The 22,583-nt window shown below is 36.1% G+C and overlaps 1 protein-coding gene across 1 annotated transcript in view; it reads right to left on the bottom strand.

The window, feature by feature from the left end:
- Nucleotides 1-224: 224 nt before the first annotated feature.
- iqgap1 (IQ motif containing GTPase activating protein 1) overlaps nucleotides 225-22,583 on the bottom strand; it is a 59,213-nt gene continuing 36,854 nt past the window's right edge. Inside the window, exons 13-37 of the mRNA XM_051115176.1 lie at nucleotides 20,832-20,992; nucleotides 20,233-20,357; nucleotides 19,980-20,143; nucleotides 14,128-14,218; nucleotides 13,766-13,933; nucleotides 13,446-13,588; nucleotides 13,150-13,320; nucleotides 12,938-13,021; nucleotides 12,690-12,761; nucleotides 12,513-12,582; nucleotides 9,976-10,340; nucleotides 9,729-9,892; nucleotides 9,399-9,623; nucleotides 7,805-7,945; nucleotides 6,290-6,374; nucleotides 5,449-5,681; nucleotides 5,234-5,366; nucleotides 4,288-4,390; nucleotides 4,068-4,203; nucleotides 3,703-3,790; nucleotides 3,409-3,618; nucleotides 2,644-2,810; nucleotides 2,411-2,533; nucleotides 968-1,076; nucleotides 225-864 (exon numbers count right to left, since the gene is read on the bottom strand). Coding sequence (XP_050971133.1) covers nucleotides 751-864; nucleotides 968-1,076; nucleotides 2,411-2,533; nucleotides 2,644-2,810; nucleotides 3,409-3,618; nucleotides 3,703-3,790; nucleotides 4,068-4,203; nucleotides 4,288-4,390; nucleotides 5,234-5,366; nucleotides 5,449-5,681; nucleotides 6,290-6,374; nucleotides 7,805-7,945; nucleotides 9,399-9,623; nucleotides 9,729-9,892; nucleotides 9,976-10,340; nucleotides 12,513-12,582; nucleotides 12,690-12,761; nucleotides 12,938-13,021; nucleotides 13,150-13,320; nucleotides 13,446-13,588; nucleotides 13,766-13,933; nucleotides 14,128-14,218; nucleotides 19,980-20,143; nucleotides 20,233-20,357; nucleotides 20,832-20,992 — 3,645 coding nt within the window. The 3' untranslated portion in view covers nucleotides 225-750. The remainder of the gene's footprint in view (nucleotides 865-967; nucleotides 1,077-2,410; nucleotides 2,534-2,643; nucleotides 2,811-3,408; nucleotides 3,619-3,702; nucleotides 3,791-4,067; nucleotides 4,204-4,287; nucleotides 4,391-5,233; nucleotides 5,367-5,448; nucleotides 5,682-6,289; nucleotides 6,375-7,804; nucleotides 7,946-9,398; nucleotides 9,624-9,728; nucleotides 9,893-9,975; nucleotides 10,341-12,512; nucleotides 12,583-12,689; nucleotides 12,762-12,937; nucleotides 13,022-13,149; nucleotides 13,321-13,445; nucleotides 13,589-13,765; nucleotides 13,934-14,127; nucleotides 14,219-19,979; nucleotides 20,144-20,232; nucleotides 20,358-20,831; nucleotides 20,993-22,583) is intronic.

Raw genomic sequence — 22,583 nt, 5'->3', positions numbered from 1 at the left:
GCTTTTACATTTTAAGACATAAGAGACATTAATTGGAACAACAGACAATGAGATGGACTGACATCATAAGCACTACGTGTTGATATGATAAAGCTTCTCCATGAATTTTCCCAACCGTTTATTCAAGTTAAGGCACCTTTAAAAAAAATAAGTGGACAAGGCTGCAAAAATTAAAGGGATGTAAACGTAAAACTCATCCAGCATGCAGTGTCCAAATACTCTGGAAAAAAAAAAAAAAAACTATTTTCAAATAAGTCCTCATTTTTCGACCAGCCAATGAACTTTTCATTGCTAGGTTTTTACAAATAAAGAAACAAAAAATTGCTCTGATAAATATATTTTGGTAACATCTGAAGGAACACTCACTTTCCTACAAGATAGGGATACTTAGAAACAAATTGTTTCTCTCTAAGAATAGATTAGGTAATAAAAATGTTCATTTTACATATAACATATACAGTATTCAAAGCTCATGCAAGCACAGTTTGCAAAAGATCAAAGAAAACTACTATTGATACTCTTTTGGACACGGATATCTCAATAAAAACAGAAAAGTCAACCGTTACATATTTGGAAGATACAGGTTGGTGGTCTACAACAGGTTTAATAAATGTACATTCAAGGAATCTATCCTTCAAGAAAGGCACGAAAGGCATACTCAGAGTAGTGCAGAGAAGACATTTAAACTGATGATGAATGTGGTCTAGGCTTCACTTTGTATGAAACAGTCTGTCAATTCCCTCTGAGTTTCTATTTGCCGTAGAACTTCTTGTTAAGCAGGAAAATGAGGAGGTTAACATTTACAGTAGCCCGATCGAACAGCTTCATCACTGCCACACCCTCGTACTGCAACTGCAGCAGGTCCTGTTATTAAACACGACAAAAAAAAAAAAAAAAATACATATCAAACATTCCTTCTGATGACATGACGTACAGAAACTGAAAATATCAAGAGAAGAACTTTCACCTGGTATTCTAACATTAATGTCTCCAAATGGACTCCCATGAGCTTAGCTTTCACATCAAACACGCCTACAACCTCAGATGGCGAGATCTCGAAAATTACATTCTTATACCTGTAAAAATAGGAAACAAACGTATCGTTACAGAACAACGAGAAAATGTATGTAGATACAGTGCCTTGCGAAAGTATTCATACCCCTTAATTTTTTCACATTTTGTTACGTTGCTGCCTTATGTTACACTGCTTTATATTACTTTTTCCCCACACATCAATCTAGCATTTATATGCATTTATACATCAAAGAGCATTTATATGCATTTATACTGCTTGTACATGTTACTAAACTTTGAGTGAAGTTAACCTGTGGCCAATTCAATTGAATGGGTATGATCTGGAAAGGCACACGTGTCTTAATAAAAGGTCTGAACATCTGAAATGCATATCAGAGCAAAAACCAAGTCCTGAGGTCAGAAGAATTGCTTGTTAGAGTGGTGACCAAGAAGCAGATGGTCACTCCAGTTGAGCTCCATTATTATGTGTGGAAACAGGAGAAACCTACAGAAGAACAAACATCACTGCAATACTCCATCAATCTGGTCTTTATGGTGGTGTGGCAAGACTCAATCCTTTCCTCAGCGAAGACACACGAAAACACACTTGGAATTTGCAAAAAACACCTAAAGGATCCTCAGACTGTGAGAAACAAGATTTTCTGGTCTGATGAACCTCAATTCCAAGCATCACGTATGGAGGAAACCAGGCACTGCTCATGACCTGCAGAGTACCAACCCAAAAGTAAACTGTGCTGGCAGCAGCCTCATGCTGCGGAGCTGTTATGCAGTGGCATGGACTGAAGGACTCGTCAGAGTAGAAGGAAAGCTCAACACACCAAAATATTAAGATATCCTTAATGAAAAACCAGTCCAGAGCATTCAGAACCTCAGAGTGGGCGCAAGGTTCACCATCCAACAGGACAATGACCCTAAGCACACAGCAAGAGTGGCTTATAGACAACTTTGTGAATGTCCTTGAGTGGCCCAACCAGAGCCTGGGCTTGAACCCAATCAAAAATTTCTGAAGAAACCTAAAAATCTGCATCTGCCCCCATCCAACCTGACAGAGCTTGAGAGGTGACGAGGTGAGGAGAAGAATGGCAGATAACTGCCAAATGCTGATGTGCAAAGCTTGTCACATCATACCCAAAAAGACCGAGTTAAGGGTATGATATACTTATGCAATGTACTTATTTCAGTTTTTTTTTTTTTTAAATACATTTTCGAAGTTCTGACAAGTCATTATGGTGTATGCAGTGTAGATTGATGTGGGGGAAAAAAGTAATTTAAACCAGTTTACCATAAGTCAGCAAAAGAAAATTGAAGGGGTATGAACACTTTCACAAGACACAAATAGATGAACTCAAAAACACAACCAGAAATCGCAACTCACTGATTTGGCTGCAGATCCTCGATGTCGATGAGCACTCCCTTCTCATGCAGACGGGCTGCTGTGTACTTCTGCGAAACCTGCTTACTCTTCTTCGCCTTATTGTCTCCAGGTTTCTTAGAAACTCTGTGTGTGAAGCAATGGCATTTTCCATGACCGTAAGCTAAGAGCTCAACAGCAATTATTCAATCACAGATAACGACATAAACCAAATACTCCAAACACTCGTCACTCACTTGCCCTTGCTGGCTAGGTTGTCCATGCAGGTCTTGATGTATTGATTGTAGTAGTCAATCTGCACATTGTAGAAATTGGTCTTGGAGTTCAGGGCAGAGTTGGTCTGCTGAAGCTTCACCAATTCTGCCTTTCGCCTCTGACGGTATCGTCTCTGGTTACGGATGTCCTACAAATATAAATCAACGAATAAATCAAGACGCTTTAAATGTAAAACAAAATGGCGCATTTGAAGTTTCATACTCATGTGTGACCCTGGACCATAAAACCAGTCATAACGGTCAATTTTTTGAAATTGGAATTGATACATCATTTGATAGGTGAATAAATAAGCTTTACATTGATGTATGGTTTGTTACGTTCCATTTATGTATGCTTTGATGTATAGTTTGTAAATATTGTCAAATATGACAATATTTGTCCGAGATACAACTATCTGAAAATTTGGAATCGGAGTGCAAAATAAAAAATAAAAAAAAAGTTGTCCAAATTAAGTTCTTAGCAGTGCCTATTACTAATCAAAAATTAAGTTTTGATATATTAACAGTAGAAAATGTACAAAATATCTTTAAGAAACATGATCTTTACTTAATATCCTAATGATTTTTTCCATTTAAAAAAAAAAAAAAAAAAAAAAAAACAGATAATTTTTACCCATACAATGTATTTTTGGCTATTGCTACAAATATACCCGCACCACTTAAGACTTGTCTTTTGGTCCAGGATCACATATGGTCTGAAAATCCTCAAGGGGATAGGAATGGTACCTTGGCGATGTCATTGATAAGATCCTGGTACTTCTTCTCAGGATGAACTTTGCCCAACTCTCCTAGCCTTTGCAAGTTGCTCTTGATTTTGTCCTTCTTGCCTTGCAAGGTAAGACTGTCATCCACAACTGGTTTGGCTTGCTTCATCTTCTCCGGGGTCTTAGCATCACGAATGGCTCGTCGCTGCATGGCACGCTGATACTCGGCTTCCTATTGCAAATTAAAAATGCAGATATGAATACAAACACCACTGGTTTGATGAAGTTTTTTAGTTGTAAATTCTGCAAAAAGTACCTGCTCTGGTGAAGCTACCGTCTCCAGAATCTCAGTAAGCGTCTCTCCTGGCTGAAACCTGATCACATCTACTATGAGCCTCTTGGTGCTAAATGAGAAAGATGAAAGGATCAAGATTCATGTTAAGTACTTCAATTTAATTCATTAAGTAAAAACATTGGTTCCAGAACGTAGCAACCTAGCGTCAATCATTTCCAATGGAGAGCAGTACCAATTAAAACTTGGAAAAGTTTGGAAATTCTTTGCGAATGTTAGAAATAGCTGAAAGGACTGCATTATTTGGACTGAAACATGATTGCTGCCTTAAAAGGCACCTCATTAGGTTTCATAACAGAAGAATTTAAGTAATTTAACATTGTCCTTACTTGAGGAGGAGAGTCTTGGCGTCCATTTCAGCATTGGCTTCATCAGGAACATCAAATTTGTTGGTGAGGGTGAGAGAGACTTCTGTCTTACCCATCATTTCCTTATTAGGATCATCAGCGGGAAGTGGGCTCTCACCTGTGAGAGAAACAACAGTCCATGACTCTGACTCTGCAGGACCTCAGGTGTCTTGAGACATTAAAGCATTTCTTAGAGGCTCACCTATTAAAGACTCAATGGTGGGCACCTCTCCCAGGTCATCTAGCAACTCATGGATAGGATCATTGTGATCTGGTGCAATGGCATCCTGGTGATCTAGCAAGAGCTAAAGAAGATACCACAGTATGTTCAGTTCTGAAAACCAACTTTGCTAGATGTGATATACCACAAAGATGTTTCTCTTTCTTTCTTCAGTCAAAAATAAAGTAAGGTTTTTTGAGGAATTGTTCTCCACCTAGTGGACTTCATTTTTTTTTTTTTTTTTGTCCACTACTGCCGCTTCAAAGGGCTCTACAGAATCCCAATAATGGTCTTGTCTAGCAAAACAATTGGTCATTTTCCAAAAAAAAAAAAAAAAAAAAAAAAAAAGGACAATTTATATCATTTTTAACCACAAATGCTCATCTTGCACTAGCACTGTGATGCTCATCTTCACGCATTGCGCAATGACATTGGAAAAGTCTGGTTCTCCGTCCATGTGCTTTGGTTCAAAAAGGTAAGTTAGGGCAAAAAACAAAAAAAAACAAAACATCTCATTTTCTCATCCAACTTCAAAATCGTTAGACATCACTGTTGTACCTTTTTTTTGTAAAGGGTGTTTGATTTTATTTGCACATTCGCTTTGTACTTCCTTCTACGTCACAAGTGCATGATTACGTAATACGCTACTTCTAGATGAGAATTTGTGGCTAAAAAGTATATCTTTTTTTTTTTTTTGAAAATGACCTATTGTTTCACTAGGTAAGACCCTTATTCCTCAGCTGGGATCACGTAGAGCCATTTGAAGCTGCACTGAAACTTCAATTTGGACCTTCAACCCATTGATCCCCATTAAAGTCCACTATATGAAGAAAACCTTCCTCCTGGAATGTTTTCCTTTTGACTGAAGAAAGAAAGACATGAACATCTTTTTATTCTGGAAGTGAACTAATCCTTTAAGTCTGGTTACCGTGTGAGTGTTGATGATCTCCCCAATGGAAATGTAGATCACAGGCTTGGTCAAGGTGACCAGGTCAGAGTACTGATCCACATTGAACTTGTCTTCCAAAGATGGGGCGTCACAAGCAGACAAAAAGAAACGTCTGGAAGACAGAATAGTTCTTGCATCAGTACGGAAATAAAGAAATAAGAAAGCAAACAGATGTGCTTTGATGTCACTTCTACCTAAATTTCTGGTAGGAGTTAGAGAGGTATTCATTGATGGGGTTCAGATGGGCATTGTCTCCGAGGAACATCTTGTTGGAGGCTGCGTGCTGTAGCATTTTGGCGATTGATCCCAGGTTTCGCCTTTGTTCTGTGGTCAACTGACCTCCAGCAGATAGATCAATGATGTCAAAGGCATCAGGAGCCACAATGGCGGGGTTCATGTAGCGGTAGTACAGCAGGTTGCCCACAATCTTTAAAGATAAAAAGGATGAGTAATGTCCTTTTTTTTGGTTTTAACAAAAACAACATCTGTGCCATTTCTTAAGGCCTATTATCTCTGTTTCTATCTTCTACAAGGGGGTAAACAAAATTACTGACAGAAAGAGAAGCAGCAAGGCAAGAATAAGAAAGATGTGGCTCACCTGGACTGGGTGCTCATCAAAAACCTCTTGAAAAGGGTACAAGCAAGGGCCAAGAGGACAGCTGGAGCCAGGCCATAGAGAAAGAGAGAGACAGAGCATGTGTGGAACAGATAGATAGAAATAGAGAAAAGAGGAATCTCTTTCCAGAAGAAAAGGAAAGAGATGGAAACCACATTTATTATTCAAAGTGAGGAGACTGGAGTACCACAGAAGAGAAAAGCAGAGAAATGCTCAAGATTCAGCACAATGTTCCACAGTGGGACAGAACTGATATGGGGAAGCAGCGGGTGCCAGTTTAGCAAAGAGGTAATCAGAGTGTTTAAGACATCTGAATAAAGCCTGTCTTGGTTTGGAAGCTAAAAGCGTACAATTACATCAGCCAAATGCTGTACAGGAATAACACTGCTGTGATTTCTAACAGCTGTGATGTAACAAACCTTCAAAAGCTCATCCTCTGTGGCATCAGGAAACCTTTCGTTAAGTGTGTCCTTCAGCGTCTTGGCAATGAACCGCATACCATATCTACAGGGAAACAATGAGTCACACACGCAGAGGCTTACACAAATGATTCTTAGTTCGAACATTTGAATATTGCTTTAGATTAAATACCACTTATTCCAAAAAAATGTGTAGTGAATGTAAATACAGGTAAGGATAAAAGTTTACATACACCTTGCAGAACTGCAAAATGTTAATTATTTTACCAAAATAAGAGGGATCATACAAAACGCATGTTCACTAAACACTTAAAAAAAAAAAAAAAAAAAAAAAAAATTCAGGTAACCACACGGTATTAAGAATCAAATGTATATAAACTTTTGAACGGGTTAATTTTTATAAATTCAACTATTATTTTCTCTTGTGGACCATATGTAAACATAAGGTCAGTACTAAATAAAAATAACATGCATTTTGCATGATCCCTCTTATATTGGTAAAATAACTAACATTTTGCAGATCTGCAAGGTGTATGTAAACTTTTGACTTTTAACTGTAAGTCTACATGTGAACAAACACTTAGTAATACTTATTTCATAATGTGGTCCATAAAGGGTTCATACACAATAACATGGTAATAGTTCTTGGATCATTTCAAGTCAAACATGAATAAATGTTCTGATGAGCTAGAAGTCAGTAAACTAGTCAATTCATAACTGCATCATAATTAATTCATAATTGTTAATTGTGCTCTAATGGATTCAGTGAATTATTTATTTGAATGATATATTTAGCGTTCATAAATTATTAAAGGGTTAATTCACCTAAAATGAAAATTCTAAAATCAATTAATTTCTCACCCTGATGTTGTTCCAAACCTGTAAGATCTTTGTGCACACAAAAAGTAGTCAGGGGTCCCTGACGTCAATCGACATAACGTCTCCGTTCCCTCATTCAGGGAACGAGGGTTACATATGTAACCGAGAGATTCCCTTTCAGTCAGTCATGTTCGATGTGACAGCTCTCTGAAGCTCTCAGATTTCATCAAAAATATCTTAATATGCGTTCTAAAGATGAACGAAGGTCTTACGGGTTTGGAACGACATGAGGTTGAGTAATTAATGACTGAATTTTCATTTTTAGGTGAGCCATCCCTTCAAAGAAATGATTCAGAGAGTCATTCATAGTATGTTTTTTTAGTTCAACAGGTAAAGAAAAGGTATTATAAAAAATGTGTTGTTTTACGTGGTATTCTGCCCTTTTTCTAGTTAAGTAAGAGCAGCAGCACAGTGCCACTCTTTAGCAGTGGTTTAATATAGACTGTGCACAACCGTGAACAAAGAAACAGCTCATGTAACAGACATGTATTTGAATATTCAAAACTGGGCTTGCTAAAAGTCATTTTCATATATTCAAGAACAATTTAATGGTAGGTGAGACTAAAAATAGATGCAAGACATGAAATTTGTTGATTCTCAGAAGGAAATTCAGGTGGTGAGATTTTATCAACTCACGGGATTTTATCCACAGAAACAATTATGGCGGAGAGGAATTTGTCTGTGACCGTCCTCATGTTCTTGATGGAGGCTTCCAGGCGGGTTCGAACCTCCTCGTGACTCATCGCCTGTTCTGGTGTCACATCATACGGCAATTTACTGCAAAACAGAATTACACGGTCATTGAAACATTAGGTAGCAAGTCATTTAGCATTACATTTGATTTTTGTGTCCAGACTGAATAAAATGAACTTCAGTCTTAAAGGAGAAGTCCACTTCCAAAACAAAGATTCATATATAATGTACTCACCCCCTTGTCATCCAAGATGTTCATGTCTTTCTTTTTCGTAAATTTTTTTTGAGGAAAACATTTCAGCATTTTTCTCCATATAATGGACTGATATGGTGATTTTGAACTTCCAAAATGCAGTTTAAATGTGGCTTCAAACGATCCCAAATGCGGATGTAAACTATCCCAGCCGAAGAAGGGTCTTCTCTAGCGAAACGATTGGTCATTTTCATTAAAAAATAACAGTTTAAATACTTTTTATTTGCGAACGCTCATCTTGCCTTGCTCTCATTAAACTCAGTTTAGGGACAGTTAGGGTATGTCGAAAAACTCTGTCAACTTCAAAAATAATTTCAAAGTCATCCTGCATCGCTGCAGAAGTACTGACCTAGTCTATGCAAAGTGAACATACAAAGAAGATCAAACACACTCAACAAAAAAGGTAAAACAGTAATATTGGAATACAATTTTGAAGTTGAGGGAGAACTTGAGATGCACTAACTGTCCAATGAACCGGAAAAAAAAAGTCAAGGCAGAGTAAGACAAGACAAGTGTTTGACATTAAAAAGTATACAAATAGAACTTCTTTTATGAAAATAACCAATCGTTTCGCTAGATAAGACTCTTCTTCCTCGGCTTGGATTGTTTACAACCGCATTTGGGATCGTTTGAAGCCGCACTGAAACTGCATTTTGGAAGTTCAAAATCAGGGCACCATATCAGTCCATCATATGGAGAAAAATGCAGAAATGTTTTCCTCAAAAAACATAATTTCTTTATGACTGAAGAAAGACAAAAACATCTTGGATGACAAGGAGGTGAGTACATTATATGTGAATCTTTGTTTTGGAAGTGGACTTCTTAAATCCATTAAAATTTATATTGATTATTATTATTATTATTATTATTATTATAAGTATTAATGATTGCTAGTAAAACTGCAGCTCTCAGCCAGGAGGCTGGGGGCTACAGAATGATTTAAATTTTTTTAAATGAACAAATTATAATTAATATGTTAAAATGATCAAGCCCTAATCTAAATTAAAATTCTAAAAACACATAGAATCAAGACTAAAATCATATATTTTTTTTTTATTTTCCCCTCAATAAATACTGTTTTTATTATAGTACAGACAGTTCTGTATTATAAAACAACCTGTGGGACCACAAAATGAATACTTAATAATAATACTTTAAAAGAATAAACCACATGAATAATTTGATACATCAATAAAAGTTTAAAAACAAGCAGCTTTGTCATAACTACAGCAGAAAATATTGAGAAAGATACTGTGTCGGACAGTGATGACCCTGAAAACACACCTGGCCTCTCCAGTTTGACTCTCCATCTGGTTCACCCAGCTCTTGTATATGTCGACTGGGTCAGTTTTAATGTTGAGTGTCTTGTCATCCATGATTTCCTTCACGACCGGAGCCAGGATCTGCCGAAGTGCGTTCTGACCTCGGGCTCCTCTGTTAAAGCTCACCACCATCTTGATGACTGTTGGGTTTCCTGTGACGATCTCCTGGATTTGGTCCACTTTTGACCTGCATTTACAAAACAAATATCACTGCGAGACCACAAAAGATATAAACGTATCTTGATAAATAGTTAAAGAGTACATAAAACATGGAATATCATGCAGTTCCTACTTGATTTCCTCCTGGAGGGCTGTTTTGAAGAGATTGAGCAAGAGGTACTCCTCACGCTGATTGGAAGCGTAGTTGTACAATGTGAAAATGACAGAATCCATGAACTTGGTGGACTTGTTCTGTGGCATCTGAAAGATCAGCTTGGCCAAATAGGTTGGATTTGTCTAAGGAAAACAGAGAGGGGATTTAACAGAACTGTTGGGACACTGACCAATACAATTCTTGGGTTAGAGCTGATGAGGTTTACCTGTAACAGGTAAAAGAGAAACTGATACGCCTCCAGCTTCTCCCTCTTCTCTTTACTAAGTGCTTTCAGGCCTCCTTTCTGCTTGTTCATCATCATGAGGTTGGACAGCTCACCCTTGTTCTTCTTGGTGAGCTTCTTGCTGTGAGACACCACCTCCTGAAGGGTGATCTTGTTTTTCACCAGCAGGCCGATCTTGATGTCCATCAGATTAAGGTCGTTCTCCAGCTGCTGGTTGGAGCGGATGTTGGTGATCACCTCTTCTCTTAGCCGCATCAGATCCAGCTCTTCCTGGAAGTCCTGGTCGCTGTGATCCAGCAGGTGGACAAACTTACGAACGACTGCCATTGGAGGATCGTCTGCGTTGACTGTTAAAGACAGGATTTATGGCGTTCAGTGGTAGTATACTCATACTAGTTGGAATCAACAATTTGAAGGTATACGCTTTTCTTTTTCTTCTGGAATAGCTAAACAAAAACAGTGATGACTCATCCTGCACTCTTATTTCTGTCCAATTAAATGTTCCTCCACTTAAAGGTATAGTTCACCCAAAAATGAAAATTCTGTCATTCTGTCTTGATATTATCATAGTCACATGACGATATGAAACGATATAGGTCTTCCAGGCAAGAAGTGAAGATTTGAACTCTCTTTGAAGTGTAGGAATTAGAAAAGAAGTATTGGAATTTCCCTGTTTTAGTGTAAAGCAAAAATAATATACCTATTATGTATACATTTTCATTTATTTTACATTGCAGTTGTTTTACAGTATATGGCTATTGCTGTCATAGGAATAACAATAATATAAAATTGTTATTATTGAATTATTATATTCTAATTATATTCTAAAACACCAGTGTCAGTGTAATTCAGACTGAGACAGCACAGTATATCACAACTAAAAAGAGGGTTGAGACCTCTTTAAAGTTTAGGTACAAGCCAATTCACTGACCTTTTTTCTGACTTAAGTTTTGGGTTAGATTAGAGCTTTTAATTTTGAATTCTCAAAGTGCATTAGATAGAAGAATGTAACTTTAAAATGTTTTTCCAAGTCTTCATTCGTATTTTTTAAAATATCGCAATAAATATTGTACCGTAGACTTCATAATCACAATATTATCGTATTGTGCGAATTTGATAATGTTCCATCTAGGGCCCTATGATTTCTGCGATGTGGAAAACGTGGATGGAATCACGAAATCCAGATGTAAAAACGGAATTTACTGGATAACGCGGAATGTCACGGAATTTGTCAAATTTTGAATTAATTAATCAAAAGTTGGTCATTACACTTAAATCAAACCACAATATGGACTAGTATCTGTAAATATTATGGCACAAATATACAATTTAAATGTGAATCCTGCATGTTCTGCGTGTCTCTGTTTTAATGAATGAAGCAGATGAGCGGGTTTGTTTACTACACACACTGAAGTGCACAAGTGACGCTCGCGGTGATTTCAGCGTCTCACTAAATGAGGACAAATAAATGAACAATATCTGATAAGAGTCACTTCATGAGCATATGACCATTCCTTTTTAGGAAAACTAGCGTTATATCATATACACGCAGAAATGTAAATGTAGACATGGCAACTCGTCAAAATAAAAGTCTGGTTTAACACACACACATATATATACATATACATACATATACATACATACATATACATACATACATACATACATACATACATACATATATATATATATATATATATATATACATATATATTACTACTATTACTAAATGGAACAAACATTATTTTTTAGGGTATAATCACACAACATTTCTTGCATGTTTTTTGTGCTAAATGAAATTAATGTTTTATGCCTTGATTTGATAACCAGAACATTTTAAATTCAAAACACAGAATTTCTGAGGGTAAAAAAACCTTTCATAAGGCTATTTTAAGAATAAAGTTGAATAAATTAAGTATCCATTCAAATAATTAGACATGAATTAGATATAATTAGACAACATTTAATTTAACCATTAAAAAGAAGTTGAGAAAAATGAAAACGGAAAAAAAGGAATCCAGAAAAATAAAAATGGAAAAAAAACTGAATTTGGAGGAAAAAAAAAAAAAAAAAGGATTTCATAGGGCCCTATACATTCCTACTGAATAACTCTTTTATTCTGCAGAACATTGGTAACATTGGTAACCAAACAGTTGACTTCCACTGTATAAAAAAAAAAAAAAAGCCTTACATTTCTCAAAGCAAATTATTATTATTATATTATATAAAGGTTGGGAATGACATGAGGGTAAGTAATTGAAGGCAGAATTTTCATTCATGAGTGAACTAACAGAACAGCAAGAAGCAAAAAACCCTTTTTGATGTGACATTAAAAAAAAGCCTTAAAGAAAAGTAAACACAGAAAACAATTATGGTGATCTTCAAGTTTTAACAGCAATCAGAAACAACAATTACACAGCTTCAAAAGAAAAAAAAAAGTTATCTGGATAGAAATTTGAGGCATGTTCTCAGTGAGAGGATGTGAAACAGAATTTGAAGGAAGTACATGAATTACTTACTAAGTGTTTTGTAGTCATCTCTTGCTTTGTTTGCCCGAATAAAAGCCTGAATTTTCACCACATCATTGATCTGCGATGAGAAAATTGAATGGAGAACATTAAAGACTGACCACACTGCCATCAGATTATATCAACTATAAAAATATACAAGTCCTTTCATTTTGACTTAAAACTCACATGGTCTTTGAAGTACTGCAGACGATCTCTGTATTTTTTGCGAGCTTGGTGCATCCTGACCATTGACTGAATCTACAGAAAAACATCATATATTTATCCAAATTCAGATTTTACCACATTACCAATTTATCTTCATTGAAATAAAAGGAAGAAACACGATAATTAGGTGTTATACCACTTATTGTCTGCCATATGTTGTATAGCAAGGAGTACAATCCATGTCATGCTGCTGCTCATCATTGTCTTACCTTGACGGCATCCCCAGCGTGATCATTCAGGTACTGCTTCCTGTCATTGTAATTCTTTCTCTCCTTATAGCCTCTCCAGTGGGCCTATAAAGCAGAACCAGAAGGTCATGATTGGCTTGGCCCAGACCCATTGATGTTATTCTTGCTATTATTTACATTAATGCCTTCCGGTCTCGTTTAGGACTAAGTGAAGAAAACAAAAGGAGAATGACCTGTATGCATGTAACGGACGGCTCCTGAGACTTCAAGAACCTAAGACGCTCTTTCATTCCGCGACGCACCAGAAAACCACGGCAACGGGCTTGCAACTTGGCGATCAGACTCTCATTGGCCAACCACAGTTGCTCTCGGTTATACGCTGTAGTTACTCCTGACACAACAGACTACAAAGACACAGCGGGTAAATCAGCAGAAGAAAAAAATAAAACAACATCAACATAACTGTACATTTCAGCAATTATATTATTAGATATATTATATCATAAATAAACACCGGATGAAGATGTACCTGTATTTCCTCCTTGTTGAGCTGAGTGTTGTTTGGAGTAAATTCCGCAGGCTCTTCCCAGGTGCCTTGTCCAGTCTTGAGGTTATAGTAGTAGTTGTGTCCTCCCTTCACCCAATGTTTCATCCATTCACTACCATTATCCCCTATCAAAAATCTCTATTACTTTCTCCATCACAAAATGTAAATGCTATGTTGAGATATCACCAGACAGTTTAAAACTAATTCTTTAACTGAGAACTTGAGTAGAAACAGAAAATGTACTTATTTTAATGTATATATTCCTACCAAATATCAAAGAATCAACACCAAACCCATCTCACCTTCCTTTTTCTTGTCCTCTTTAATTCGAAACAGGTCATCCTGGTAGGTCTGAGCACATTCAGATGTGACTCCATACAGACCAGCAGCAGGTGAACGCAGGGCTGCCAGTGTCTGAGCAGAGTCCTTGTTATCCACAGCCTCATTAATGGCCTGGACCGCCTGAGAGACTGAAGATGGACACCAAGATCATTCTTTAGAAAAACTGAAATGATTCTAAGAACAGAATCCTCTTTTTAATTTAAGAATCATATTTATATTCAAGCTGAGAGAGGTACAGACTAAAGTAAATACACAAACATAAAAGAATCTAAGTTCTGAGTTTAACAGTATAGTACACTAAGATTTAAATGAGCATTTTTACATTGCATAGCATCCTCTGAGTCCTTGTTGGCTCTTAAGATCGCACCCTGGATCTCATCTAACCAAAGCACTGCAGAAGGATCTCCGGTTTCCTGTAAAGATAAGAAAAAAAAAACCCCAAGAAGTCAATTACCAATGAGTAACCATTTCAAAGAATTAGGATGTGTTCTCATTGCTGTAGTCAAATATAATTTACACAAGGTCCCCACACTTCGTGTTCAATTCATTTCTATATTTTATGACTTTTGCAGTAATTTTGATGACTAAATAAATATTTTTAAGACTGAATTTATAACAAGTCATTTCTAGCTATAAAACACGAACTAAGCATAACAACAAGGCTTTTTTGTTTGTTTGTTTTAAGATTTTGGGCATTTTTGATTTTATTTTGAGGGCAGGATCAGGACAGGTCCTCGAGCCAGGATTAAATCTTGGGACGCCCATAGCGCAACAACACTATGTCGGCACACTTCCCACAAGGCTATTGGTGCCAACATAACTACAAACATTTACATGAACTATTATACACTACCAGTCAAGTTTTTGAACAGATCAATTTTGTAAAATATAATGTAATGTAATATCATGTAATGTATTCCTGTCACATGATCCTTCAGAAATCATTCTAATATACTGATTTGCTGTTCAAGAAACATTTTTTATTATTATTATCAATATTTAAAACCGTTGAGTATTTTTTTTTTTCAAAATTCTTTGAAGAATAGAAAGATCCAAAGATCAGCATTTATCTGAAATAAAAAGCTTTTGTAACATTATACATTATACCATTCAAAAGCTTGGAGTTAGTAGAATTTTTTATTTATTGTTTTTATTTAGCAAGGATGCTTTAAATTGATCAAAATTGATGATAAAGACATTTATAATATTACAAAAGATTTCTATTTCAGATAATTGCTGTTCTTCTGAACTTTCTATTCATCAAAGAAACCTGAAAAAAAATATACGCTGTTTTCAACATCACAGTAACAAAAAAATGTTATTTGAACAGCAAATCAGAATAGTAAAATTTCTGAAGGATCATGTGACTGGAGTAATGATGCTAAAAATTCTGCTTTGAAATCACAGGAATAAATTACATTTTAAAATATATTCAAATAGAAAAATATTTCAAAATTGTACTGTTTTTGCTGTACTTTGGGTCAAATAAATGCAGGCTTGGTGAGCAGAAGAGACTAAAAAACATTAAAAATCCTACTGTTCAAAAACTTTTGACTGGTAGTGTACATACATTTCACACTTTTGAAGTTGCAGATTTTTAAGGACCATGGGAAGATTTAAAGATAAAGCTCTGTACCACCAAACAAAATAGTATAAAATAATCATGTTTTCAAAAAAAAAAATTCAAGCAACTCCAACTAGATTTTAGTTTATATTCGATTACAAATACCACTCATATTGACACTAGGTGTCAGTCAAACCTGTAATGAGATTATTACAGACATTAAACAATCCATCTGTTGACAGTTAAAACATTTTTAATAGAATTAAAGTGACGGTCCCCCCCAAAGTGTCATAACTTACTCACCCTCATGTTCCAAACCTGTATCACAAAAAAAGCCTCAGTGTCTTTTTGTCCATACAATGAAAGTAAATGGGGTCCAGTGTTGTTTTGCTACTCAGTAACATTCACTGTATGTTTTTTTTTTTTTTAAACACCTTTTGTTTTCCACCGAGTAAAGTTCAGAACAACATGTGGGTGAGTAAATAACATCATTTTTGGGGTGAACTGTCACTTTAATTCCATTAAAAATGTTTTAACTGTCAACAGGTACAGTATGATGTGATGATAAACACATCAAGGTCATTTAATAACAACAAATGAACTGGAAGAAACAGTGTTTCATTATTCAACAACATACCTGCCAAATTTAGATTAAAAAAAAATAGCACAATTTCCATCTAGAAGTGCTGCACAGAGTTAGAAACAAGATCAAGCTGACGGACTCAAATGCAGATCATGTTTTTTGTCTCTATAAATTTTCAAATTTTATTTGAAGGGAGTGTTGATTTATTACTACCACCACCAGATGGTGCAGTTGCCCGCTTATGGGAGTCCCTGACCGCATGCTGAGCTCAGTTTCCGGAGTATGATTTGCAGCTCTCTGATTTGCTGAGTGCAGCGTCCCCCCCTCTTTGCAATCTGCCCGCCTTCTTGCAAACGTACAGCAGCGGCGCGCACCAAACCTGAGGGTGTGGCAAATTGTGCAATAGAGGAAAACGTTGTTCCTTCAGGGTTGATAAGACTCTGCTTCACTGCACTATGTTTTATCGGCTGTATAAAGCTAATGCCTGCTGGATTAGAGCGCAAATAGGATTTAATGTGTCCCAACGGGGTGGAGTAGAAATGATCAGGATCTGAATATGTGAATAAAGTCTGCCAACTGTAACTAAGGAAGTGAAAAAGGGTGTGGTGTAATGTCCAAGATTACATTACCATCTCTTCTGGGCCTGTTTACAACATTGAATGATAAAAGAGGAACTACTTCTATCTATTCCAGCTAAACTTTGGTGAAGCTCATCGTAAAATGCTTATGTAGGACATTTAGCACAGGATGTTGTGTAAATAGAGATGTACTTCTAAAAAGCATATAAATAACAGAAGCAAAACAGACATTTTTGTGTATGAATATCTATAAATATTCCATGTCTGCGTGTGCGTATAGCACTTCACACTATTGTACGTCAACTTCCCAAAAGTATTTCAAATCAGCTGTTCATTAACACAATTAGGGTGTGATTTTTTATATTTTGCTCATTACAAGAATAAGACTTCCTTGTGATTAGGTAAATCAGAAATGTCTTGAATCGTTACTGTGAGGTCACATGTCACTTCATCCTTTGAGATTTTTGTTTAAAAACATAACATCAAACTTTTTTCCTAACCACTTCCTGTGTCAGTTGGAGCAGATCTGGTTTTGTCAGTGCTTTACACTTCAGTGACCCAAGCTAGCGTAAGCCTAAAGGAGAGCGTGATGTCAGTGCTAAAAACCCTTTCTTGAGCCACGCCAGCTAATGGGACCAGAATTTTGCCCTTTTAAGGCAGAGAAAAAGTCATAAGCTATGTTATTTCCGATGCTTGTGCAAATCGTGGCTAAAGGAAACACTTTGTTTTTCCAGCCATGTTTTTTTTGGGTAGCACGGGCTCAGCTCTGACAGCTATTATGAGTCCAAGAGACAAAAATTGCTTTTCATGTGATCCACTATTAAAAGAGTGGTTAGTGACGTAAAAGGTAAATATCACTAACTTAACTCAAAATAACTGTTTCCAAATAGGTGAATCAAACTGATTTAAAGATTTGTTTTTCCATAACGCCTCTGAATGAGTATTCTGGGGGCTTGATCTCAAGCTGTCGTTGTAAAAGACAGCTCTTGGCCTCAGACTTTATTTCAGCTCTGAACCACACTGGCACACTGCTGTGGTAAACCATGGCCTTCTGTGTGCCCATTCACCTGCATGCTTGAGGTTTCAGTTTCACGTCCACAGGAAACACGTGGGGCGTGGCCTAAAACACTGACTAGACACAAACCTGAAATATGCTACACATGAATCTGCTTCTTCAGTGAGCCTCAGATAAGGACCAAAATGTCCTATTATCATATGCAAAGGTGGTATGTATGATACCTGAGGTGTGGGAGATCAAGTGTTATTTGTACATTCATTTGAAAATCTAAGGGGGCTTTCTAATGAAGGGGGGGGTGGCTAATAAAATCCAGACAAAATATGGGGGTGATGAACGAGACGGTATGAGCTTAGATGATGTCATTAGACTAGAGTCATGAGATGCTCACAGTGACAGAAACTCACATGATGCATGCTGAGAAAGAGAAATAAAAAAGAAATTTCAAAACTGCTTAGTGTAAATACAATCTGTTTCAGAGTGAAGCACAGCACTGTGTTCTTTTACACACGAGCAGCTCACGATCCAGTGTGTTCAGTTAAAAGAGTTATGGTTTCATTTTTGAAAAATAAAAAGTATATTATATTATTCTTTTCTAATACTCACCTAAGGGCGAGTACAACTACATTATAGTGCCACGTTAAGTTAAAAAAAAAAATAAATAAATAAAAAAAATTTTATTCTTGTAATTTCAACTTTTTTTTTGAATATTATGACTTTTTTCTCAAAGATAAATAATAAATAATAAAGTCGTAATATTTTGATAATAAAGTCAAAGTGTTTCGAGAATAAAGTCAAAATGTTTCAAATAATAAAGTCAAGGGGGGTATGCTGTAGCTCTCTTATTTAACCCTTTTTAATAAACTACAAATATATGTGGGATTATTAGCAGAAATCATACCATGCGTCATACTCGCGGGGACAGTATGCTTGGAAATAATATTTCATGTCTTCCATTGCATTCGTTATTTATAGTGCACCATCCCCCCAATAGCAATAAGCTTTGTGCTTTTGGTACTTTTAATTTAAAACAAAGTCCCCGCTTTCAAAATCTGTTTTATAGCAAAAAACAAACAATGTGTCTTACAATGAAGGTTTTTTTTAAGCTCTTTAATGTGGCGTAACAAACCACTATATTCATGTGAATAAATTCATTAAATTATACTGTTTTCTTTGGGAAAATTTCACCACCTACTCCGCAAAAACGTCTGTGGCGTCCAACATTTCATTCCTCACATGTATTTAATTAAAAACAACAATAAAACTATTTTAAAATTGTAATTATAAATGTTGTCTATTCTAAGGTATATAAAGTTCACAAGCTGTTTTAATCACGGTATAATACAGTAAAAGATTGGACATAATATTTAACGTCTTCCGTTCATTATTTGTAACACGCCAGACACCCAGTAATCACAATACAATTTTGTGCTTTGTTGCTTTTAATATAACACAGCTCAGCCACATTAAAGAGCGTGAAAATACATTATGGTAAGACATATTGTTTGTATTTCAAAATACTACAACTTTAATCTTGTAATTACTACGAATAAATTCTAGTAATTGTAACTTTGTTCTCGAAACATTCCGACTTTGTTCTCGTAGTGTTTCAACTTTATTCTCATAGTATATTGACTTTATTCTCAAAATTGTATGACTTTAATCTCGTAATCATAGATGTGTTTTATTTTTCAACATGGCACTAAAATGCCATGGCAGGCAAATAATTTATGACAGAATTTAAATTTTTGGGTGAACTATCCCTTTAATAATAATAATAATAATAATAATAATAAAAATAAAAATAAAAAGCACAGCAAGCCTGGAGCTTTTCCACATTTTAAATCACAATTACAACCAGGGCTCTGAACCAGTTCAAGGAACGAAAACCAGAAACGAACAAAATTTAACGTAACAGAACCAGAACCAGAAACCGGTATTTTTTTCAGCTCGAACCAGTTTTTGAATGATAATAATACAGAAGAACGCAGGAATGGAAATGTTAAAATATCGGAGCGATCCAATTTAATTTTTTTTCCGTTTTCAAGCCCTGATTCTATCAGGAGGAAAGAAAAACATTAATTTTTTTGCCTTCCACTTTCAGACCTCCAATGATAAAGGCATTCCACCATCTGTTGGGCAAATAAACCAAACTCATTCTGTGAGTAAGAACAAAGTTTTAAGCACCCTCATCAGATCATAATGCTATTGTGTTTTCAGAGGTTGAAACAAGCTCCCATTAGTGTTTGTACAGAAAAGGAAACAAAAAACTAGACAAAAACCGGAATCGGATATGAGAGGATGAAAGCAGTGCGTGTGGCCAACATGTTGAACAGTTCAAAATAAATATTAAATAGTTTATATTTTTACAGTTGCAGAGGCAGGGTTTTGTGTGGGCTGTGTTATTGTTATGGGTCTGTACTGGTATACATACGTGGGCTTTCTCTCTCCGTGCCTCTTGTAGTATATCATAGTAATGCTGAGCCAAAGATGGATCTATATCTGTTAACTTGGCGGCTGGGTTCTGTAAAGCAGCCATTGTCTTCTGTAGGTCACCCTCATCCAGAGCCTCGTTGATCAGACCAATAGCAGCAATCCCTAAAGTCGCAAAAGGACATGCACACTGTTCATAATGCAGCACTATTTGAATTCGCTCCAATAATACTGAGGACAAATGTGATGCTTACTTTCATGCTCCTCTTGAATGGTACCGTTGACCTGGTCCACACAGGCCTGGATGTCATTCCAGGTGAGATAGTCACTACCCTCTTCACGCGCAGCTGCCTTCAGACGCATCAACTCATCTATATACCTGCAGGAAAACGACAAACAGTGGCTAAAACCAGGAGACAAATCAACACTGACATTTACAACCTATTTTGCTTCCGTACTTTGGCATATTTCTAAGCAAAAACAAAAAAACAGCAGGACGAGACCTGATTTTAGCCATCAGAAATGGATTTGATCATGAAAAGTGGGTGTTGCATACAAGAATAGAGCCAGATTTGAATGAGAGTTAGGTGAAGTAATGCCTAAATAGCTATTTGGCTAATCGTTGACAATTCAATGGCCCATGAAGCCTGTGACTTTCAGCTGAAAGGAAAGTAATTTCAGAAACTGAGTAAGCTATTGTATTTTGATGAAAGTTTAAGATTGTGTTCTTTAGAATGACTGATTAATCATCCAAGATAAGACCAGGAATGTGTCTTTACAGTAAACAGGACCAATTCCAATCACATGTTGGCTTCAACCGTACATGTCACTCTAAGCCGTCCCATATCCTCACCTCTGGGCGTACTCGTCCTCTACATTGCTGAGGCCGGTGAGGGTGCTGCTGAGCTGTTTCCACACAGTTGCCCTGTCCCCTACATTCAGCGCCTCGTTTATCAGCACCACCGAGGACAGCATCTCAACGGCAACCAGCAGTTCGGGGTGTGACAAAGAGCCCTGTGCAGTCAAGCAAAGCACAAAAATCACTCAGACTAAACTAAACGGTTACAGGTCGTCAACTTATGTAAACTGGATGTAAATTACTGCCATTCTAAAACATAGTAAGATACTTAAAAAGGCAACATAGGTAAGCAAATAGGCTGAGATGTGCCACTTTGACCTATTCTAAATTCTAAATCAGCATCTCAGAGAAGGAAATCCCATAATTCAATGTGACAAACTCAAGTGGAAAAAGTTAGCAGCCAAGGTGAAAAATCAATAACAGGGCTGTCACTGTACCAGATTTTCACTACAAAAGAATTCAGGATAGCACCGTTATTGCAACAGCTATAGAAAGATTCATCTTTAGGTAGCGGAAACAGAGTTTGTAAAATTGAACAAAAGGGTACAAAAACCTGTTGATCACTAGGCTTTTGTGAGTTTGGGTTTATTATAACGTTCATCTGGGAACACAACACACACTATTTCATCAGATTTGAAAGGTAAATTATTTATAAACCTATGCAAACACAGGAGAATACATCATTATCTTTCTCAGTATGCTAACTGTTAATCACAATTTGAAAATAAAAGTTTAAATCCTCACTCTGAATTTACACATTTTGATGTCCACACATTTAAGAAATTGCAGTGGCTATAGGGTAACAAAAGGGCACAAAAGGTTCAAAAACCTGTTGATCACCACCTTTTTTTTGGCAGGTTTTTGTATGAAAGACCGTTTCCGCCACTAAATAAAAAATAAAAAAGGTCACTGCGATTTTTTTTTTTTTTTTGTTTGTTTTTTTTTTTTTTCACCATTGTATAATACAAACTGTATAAAGTTTGTCTAAACAAAGTCAGAATTGTGAAACATAAATTTGCAATTCTGACTTTTTAAATCTCACATCTCACATCCCTTTATCTCACATTTCTGACTTTTTTCCATGCAGTTGCAAGTTTATATCTTGAAATTCTGACTTAAAATTGTGAGAAATAAGCTCGAAATTGCAGGTTATAAAGTCCAGTTCTGAGGGGGGGGAAAGACTGATATTTTCTTAGAATTGCAAGTTTATATCTCACAATTCTGACTTTGTAACTCCCAATTGCAAGTTTATATCACGCAATTCTGAGAAAAAGGTCAAAATTGCGAGACACCTTATTTGATAATATTAAATTCTGGATATATTCAAACTTACATTAATAATATAAATGGTTTACTCTATGCAAAATTGGAATGTTTTACTCAATATTTGTGTGCCATTTATTTGTAAGCTTAATGCTCTTTACGGCTGCAGTTACTCCTTGATTTTATTAGAGTATTTGATTTTTAAAAATCCTCAATTGCATTTTGCCCGTGTTGAGCAATTGGCAAAAAAATGGAAGTGGCACATTCCACATATTAAACCAACAGAAAAATCATATAAATAAAGCATAATGCTATTAAGAATTCACAAACGCTATGATTCAATAAATATATGCAATGCACTTTATTTACAAACGTGTAGGTTATGTACGTGCATCTCAGAGTGGCTCCGTTCACAGTAAATGCTGCTACACAAACTGTTATTATTTACATGTGTGGTGCATCTCAAATTCCATCTCTGCATGT

Source organism: Labeo rohita, chromosome 7 (genome assembly GCF_022985175.1).
Source record: "Labeo rohita strain BAU-BD-2019 chromosome 7, IGBB_LRoh.1.0, whole genome shotgun sequence".
Lineage (NCBI taxonomy): Eukaryota > Metazoa > Chordata > Actinopteri > Cypriniformes > Cyprinidae > Labeo > Labeo rohita.
This window is presented reverse-complemented; position numbering and strand designations above follow the sequence as displayed.